This window comes from Amblyomma maculatum, chromosome 2 (genome assembly GCF_055883805.1).
Source record: "Amblyomma maculatum isolate TAMU_Amacu chromosome 2, ASM5588380v1, whole genome shotgun sequence".
NCBI classification, from domain to species: domain Eukaryota; kingdom Metazoa; phylum Arthropoda; class Arachnida; order Ixodida; family Ixodidae; genus Amblyomma; species Amblyomma maculatum.
The window spans coordinates 142,090,593-142,097,122 of NC_139345.1; the positions used below are offsets into that span (position 1 = coordinate 142,090,593).

Here is a 6,530-nt window from a genome sequence, read left to right on the forward strand (position 1 = left end):
ATAAGAAATACAGCTGCAGGGGAATAATAAGAGCTTTCAGCAAGGAGGGGACAAGGACAAAGAAACAGAATAATAACATCAAAGAGTGATGGAACCAAAAACGGTAGGTGTAATGTTAAGAGAAAGGAAGCGCGCAGAGTTGGTCAGAGAAATAACTCGAGTTAATGAAATCCTAGTAGAAATCAATAAAAAAAATGGGCATGGGTAGGAGATGTATCGCACAGAGGAAACAACCAATGTTCGCTTATGGTAACAAATTGTATTCCAAGTGAAAGAAAGATAAAAAGGGCCAGCAGAAAGTCAGATGGGCGGATTAGGCTAAGACGTTCGCAGGGGTCAAATGGATGCAGCTAGCACAGGACCGAGTTCATTGGAGGAACATGGGAGATACCTTCGCCCTGCGGTGGGTATAGTGTGGCTCATGATAATGAAGATGAATTTCATGCATTTTATTTATGGTACTTTACCACGCATGAACACAGACTCAGGCAATTTTACTAATCTGAGAAACAACTCTAACCTTCACTAACGGTTTGTAATCTACAAGTGATCATTGCTCTTTGAATGATTTACGTTTCAGGGTGTGGAATCAAAATTTCACGTTATCTCTCAACATCTTCTTTATCTTAAGCAAAGTAAACACAGACTACCATACTAAGGTGGGCAGCGTTTCATTGTATGGCGAAAGCAGAAAGTCAATGCTAACTATGACTCATTCACATGTAGTGTTACATCAGGCACCCCCTTATTTGCATAAATGGCCTCCCTAATCACATTTGTTCAATAAACAAACCTAAAACCAATATAGGAATCAGGAATAAATATCATTGGGAATTAAAGAAATTACTAATCCCATTGGCCGCTCTTTGGTCCAAAATAGTCAGGAGAACGCATCGTCGTGTTACAATAAGTGTCTAATTAAACTTGCGGGTAACTATAGAAAGGCCATGGTAGTCTCGAAAGCAAGCAAATCTGCACATTTTCTTTATATATAAAACATTGCGGTCTTGACTACGGTCGTATTCTACAAATATACCTGGGCCCAGAGATGATGTTTCACTTACAAGTGTCAGCAATTCTTTAAGATATGCTTTATGGGTCTGAAGAAGGCTTTTTGTGGCCTCGAACTCAAGGAAAGGCCGGGCAAGAGATGAGAGTTGGTACAAGAATGACAAGGGCTAACAATAAAGTTGGAGGCTGAGGAAATGGCGGCACATGAATCGAAGGAAGACTACTTAGAAATGATCACAGATGAAGAATAACGGTATAAATGAACAGCATCAAACACCACAGCTACGCTTCGATGAACAAGAAATAATGTAATGATGTAAGATGGAGTGGAAAAAAAAAACGAGAGCAAAAGTCGCAACAACAACACCGCACTCTCGGCGAAGGATGCGCCACAAAAACTAACTATATTTTAATAAGCGACGGCTTGAAAGGAAGCTATGGTACTTAGCGCTCCTCACTTCGATAAGTTGAACGCAGACTCCAGACACCATGGCGAGGTGTACCATCTAGCGCGCTGACCTTCGAAGGGTGCGCCACCAAGTAAATTGTCGACGACCTAGTGGCGTCGAAATAGTGACACCACGCACAGAGAAGTGAGAAGTGGAGGAAGTGAAGGTGGTGGGGTGCGATAGCTTTTCGTGGACATCCAGTGGTGTGCAGTGGATATTCCTAGAAGATCAAAAAGAAAATGGTCATTGAAAGATGACATTAGAAATCCAGTCTTCGAGAAGCAACTTTTGCGACCTAATCTTCCTTCCATCTCCTTGCGTAGGCCTACCCAGGATTAGGATGTGTAAGTAAGCGAAGTGATAATGCAGAAGCATAGCAGCCGGCGTACTATAGAATATTATAAAATTATAATTTTACCTAATTTCCGCATAAGCTATTGGTGATACCATTGGCGCTTGCACCACAATAACATAGTCGTTTTAACGTACTTCCATTTTATAGCAGTTGTATCTTCTGGTTCTCTTGTCTTTCATCGCATGTCAGGTAGTGCCACATTTTCGCCTGTTATTTTATTGATAGATTCTCTGTGTAAATTACTTACCTAGTATTCTGAACAACTTCATTAATTGAATATCTACAAAACACGGGAGCCAGACAGGAACACCTAGCAGCGCTTAACGGAAAGCTAACGTCACTGTAATCATTCGCTGGGAACGCAAAACTGCATAAGCACCGGATCAAATATTTTCCAAGTCCACCAGTCTGGACAATCTTTCGTCTAATTCGAGGGTGATAAAAAATATTAGGGTCTCTTAGATGTCTCTTAAAGGGCCACTGTCCAGGGAAGGCCCTTTTAAGCAAAGGAGCCCAGTGTTTCGATCAGGTACCGGAGATAGTCTGTGCAAAATGCTACAGTGACACGCGCGCCGCAAAGCATCGAAAATACAATTCAAAGCTCTCTCATGCTCTCCTTTGGGAAGCCAGCTTCCCCGTTTCCTGCGCTGGCCCGACGGGCCACAGTAATGACGTACGTACCGCGAACGACGTCCATTGGTCCGTCTCGCTGACTGACGGGAAAAGGATGGGTGTCTACCGCTCGCTGCGCGCTCTTCCCTCGCCACGGCCAGACTGAATCCAACGGCGCGCACTCCCTCGGCCGTTTTTTTTTTTTTTTTTTTTCGTGCTCGCGGAGTGCCACGCCCCACCTCCCGCCAAACGCGGAGGAGGAAAGGGAATTTGTCTTGCGGAGGCTACACGACCTCGGGCAGGAGAGTGAAAAACCTTTGGGAGGGAACGGAAGGAGAGAAGCATGACAGAATCGGGTGATTGCGGTGGCTGTAACTGCGTTATTAGTTACTCTTTTCAAAAACATTTTGCGGCCTTGCGTTCTAGGGGCGAAGTCTCACAGTCACCGGGGAAGAAAATATTTTCGACCGGAGGGTGGACAGTGGGCCTTTAAAGGTAGAATGGCGAAAGCCTACATCGAATCCCGGCCTCGGCGGCCGCTTTTCGATGGAGGCGAAAAGCAAGGCGCCCGTGTGCTGTGCGATGTCAGTGCACGTTAAAGAACCCCAGGTGGTCGAAATTTCCGGAGCCCTCCACTACGGCGTCTCTCATAGCCGCTTTGGGACGTTAAACCCCACAACCCAACCCAACCCTATTATTTGCCTCTCATCGTTTGCCTCTTATCGCTGTTCGTTGCAGTGCTACATATAAATATAATTGGTTTACAGGAAAGGAAGGGTGCAGTATCTGTCACTTTCTCTGGCAAGTGTGAGTTTGGACGGTGCACCATCGCTCCTGTCGCGTGGCGTTACTTGGCGCGCGTTCAAGTGTGGGATTTCAGATGGCAAGAACGCTAGACAAGAACACATCGCACGGAACCGCGCGGAATATGACAAATTTCGGGCTCAAATCTCGCGCGCAACTCTCGCGCACGGGATTTCGTTCCATGAGCCTAGAATGGTTTGGTTTGGTTTGTGGGGTTTAACGTCCCAAAGCAACTCAGGCTATGAGAGACGCCGTACTGGAGGACCATGAGCCTAGAATGGCTTTCCCCTTAAAAACATTTCATAGGGGGAACTGTTCAGTCAAAGAAGCATACGTTGCAAATTATAGCTAGTACTAATGTGCAGCAGTCCTTTGCGTAATGAGCCTCCCTAGCATGCCCGTCCAAGCACAGGGACTTCAGAAAATATTTGTTATAGAGAGTTCACTTTGAGCTACGTAGACACTCACTTTATCTGTAGTCCGCCTGCGTGACCTCAAAATTTCTGTGTCCTCTTATCATCCAACATGCCTGACCTTTCCAAGCGAACGAAAGAGTCGATATCTTGTTTAGCGATAGCGGCGTTCAGTGAGCTCCCTGTGTGCATTAATAATTCTCCCGCGAGTCGGCTACTTGGAAAACACTCGACGTACACGCACAAGGCTGATAGCAGAGATGATGTAGTGTCTGGGTGCTATATCAGAACACTTGTTCCAAGTCACAGCAGCTTGTTGGCAGTTGCAGGTTATACAAAAGGCCCAGAAGTAGCTCTTCGAGGTGAGCTTTGAAGAACGATGTCTCTCATCGGACGGCTGGCCTTGGTGACTGGAGGAGCGAGTGGAATTGGCGAGGCTGTTTGCCACGTTCTCGCAGCAGAAGGTGCTACCGTAATCATCGCTGACAAACAGCTAGAAGCTGCAAAGACTGTGGCGCAGGCGATTCCAGGTCAGTATAGATATTGAACGTGCCGATACCGTATTTGGTGCAACATCCGATCATGCTGCATCGTAAGGAAAATAAAAGCCGCAGGAACGACAGGACAGACGCAAGGTAACAACACACCTGTCTTTCTGCGGTTTTATTCCTTACGATATCCCAACCAACTCTGTTCGTCACTGTCTTATCTTATGCAAGCAGGTGATGCCGAGCACCAAGCCATGCTCGTGGACGTGGGAGACTCGTCGTCCGTAGAGCGGCTCTTCAACATCATCAAGGACACATTTCCGCAACCGCTAAGCATAGTTGTCAACTCCGCCGGTATATCACCAAGAGGATCAATCATCAATTGTACCGATGAGGAGTTCAACGAAGTCATCGGGGTTAATTTGAAGGTAAGATGGCAACTAGCGCGAAAGTGGCAACGCCCTAGCAAGGTTTCTTTTTGCGCTTTTTGAGACCCGCCATGGTGGCCGAGTGATCATGACACGTGATTTTTATAACCCATGTACTGGTACTAATCTCTGGCGCGATGCTGATAGTGTGATGGAAACCAATTACGAATGCGTCTGTGTGCCGGCAAATAAGAACGGCGTACTCCTTTGTCACGCATCTCATAGCCGGCGAGCAGATTCGAGGCTTAAGCCCGACCTACCATACCAGCACTGAACTGTCTTCGCTTTTAATGGTAGTTCTTTTACCGATAACTACCGGCAATACTGGATAATTTTCTTATGTTTAAAACAATAACCGGTTTAGGAAACGCGCACACCGGTCGCGTGTTGTTCCTAACTGAAATTAGAGGCAACGCGAAACCCTATCAGAAACTAGGGCAATATATCAGAGTTATGAGAGATATTCAGCACGCATGGCCTATTCTCAGATTATAGTCAGGTAGCCGTGGCACTCCCTGCGCCACCTAATTAACGGTGTATAGCACATCGTTTTAGACACACAACAGACACTAATCTATCCAGTGGAAAAAAAAAATGCTTCTTAACCAAGCGTGAAAGCGTGCAGTCAGATAGTCACTGTAGCCGTCAGTTTATGTGCTGGTGAATGGTTGTGACTTCAGCGTGTACATGTAGTTTGAGCACTGTTTGAAAAGCGCAATACCACCGCTATCGCGTATCTTTTCACAGGGCACTTTTCTCGTTGTCCGGGGAGCCGGCCGTTGCATTACCAGTTATGGGGCATCACTTCCGGAGGGCGGCGCTTCTATCGTGACCATAGCTACCATCGTCGCCAAGAGTGGTTATGCTGATTTCGGCCCATACGCCGCTTCTAAGGCTGGTGTCTTAACCCTCACAAAGACGGCGGCGCAAGAATTTGCACCGTACGGCATTCGCTGCAACGCCGTGTTGCCGGGATACACGAAAACCCCTCTGTCGGCAGCGCTGCTGACCGCAGACATGGAAGGTTTCCTCATTTCCACGACTCCGCTGAAAAGGGCTGCCCAGCCTAGTGAGATCGCCGAAGCCATCAAGTTCCTTTGCTCGCCAGCCAGTTCCTTCGTCACTGGTGCTGCACTGGAAGTTACCGGAGGGTTCGGGATGTGACACTTCTCGCGAAAACTCGCGAACGTAGTGCCTGGTAAAATAAAACCTAGTTGGTACGTACTGGAGGGCATAACAGCGCAGACATGAGGTACAAAGAAGGGCGACAAGACTGGCTCAGCACCAGTTTTGTCTCCCTTCTTTGCTTCCTCGTCCATGCGCTCTTATTCCCTTCAGTGCCTTCTAAATTACGAACAAGGTGAAATAAAATTGTGGTTTATGTTCCAAATGAGTTCTTTTCTCATGGTACGACGAATAAAGCGCAATTCATTAGACCTGCGGGTGAGACGATGGTCAAAAGTAGTCAGCAACGCGTCTACCCACATCCCAAGAGGCGCTCTTTGAAATAGAAGATGTACTGTCAAAGTGTGAAAAGAAAGGAAACTACACGGCGTGCTCGCTATTCTGAACGTTCGAAATACCAATGCAAATAAAGAAAATGGTTTTTCGCCTTCTTCATGGGCACGGAAAATAATCATATAATGATACCGCTGAGGCCTAGAAAACCAGCTTTTAAGAATTTTATAAGCCGAGAGAATATTATGCAATGGCGAATAACTTCGAGTGTTCTTGCTTTATTATAGCATCATATTATTATTTTTCTTGCTTCAAAGTAGTCACACCTCATGTGTTTCCAGATTTTCAAGCGAGTGCTTTGCACACTCTCTCCCGAACACAGCTGTAGCATAGACATTCGCTGCAGCTGTGGTCATACCCGCTCCGAAAAGGCTCCACATTTCCTTTTGGGACATACTTCTACGTCAACCGCTGCTGAACGTGTAGCCCTTCGGAAATCCATTCGCTACATA

The 6,530-nt window shown here is 46.4% G+C and overlaps 1 protein-coding gene across 2 annotated transcripts; it reads left to right on the forward strand.

The window, feature by feature from the left end:
- The first annotated feature begins 3,861 nt into the window (after window positions 1-3,861).
- On the forward strand, window positions 3,862-5,950 carry LOC146200083 ((3R)-3-hydroxyacyl-CoA dehydrogenase-like). 2 transcript variants are annotated; one of them, XM_084592866.1, is made up of 3 exons: window positions 3,862-4,174; window positions 4,364-4,560; window positions 5,308-5,950. In XM_084592866.1, the coding sequence occupies exons 1-3, from the start codon at window positions 4,024-4,026 to the stop codon at window positions 5,722-5,724; spliced, it is 765 nt and encodes a 254-aa protein (XP_084448992.1). In that variant the 5' UTR covers window positions 3,862-4,023; the 3' UTR covers window positions 5,725-5,950. The 2 variants fall into 2 exon arrangements, with proteins under 2 accessions (XP_084448992.1, XP_084448993.1); XM_084592867.1 differs by having other exon boundaries at window positions 3,864-4,174; window positions 4,367-4,560.
- The last annotated feature ends 580 nt before the right edge of the window (window positions 5,951-6,530 follow it).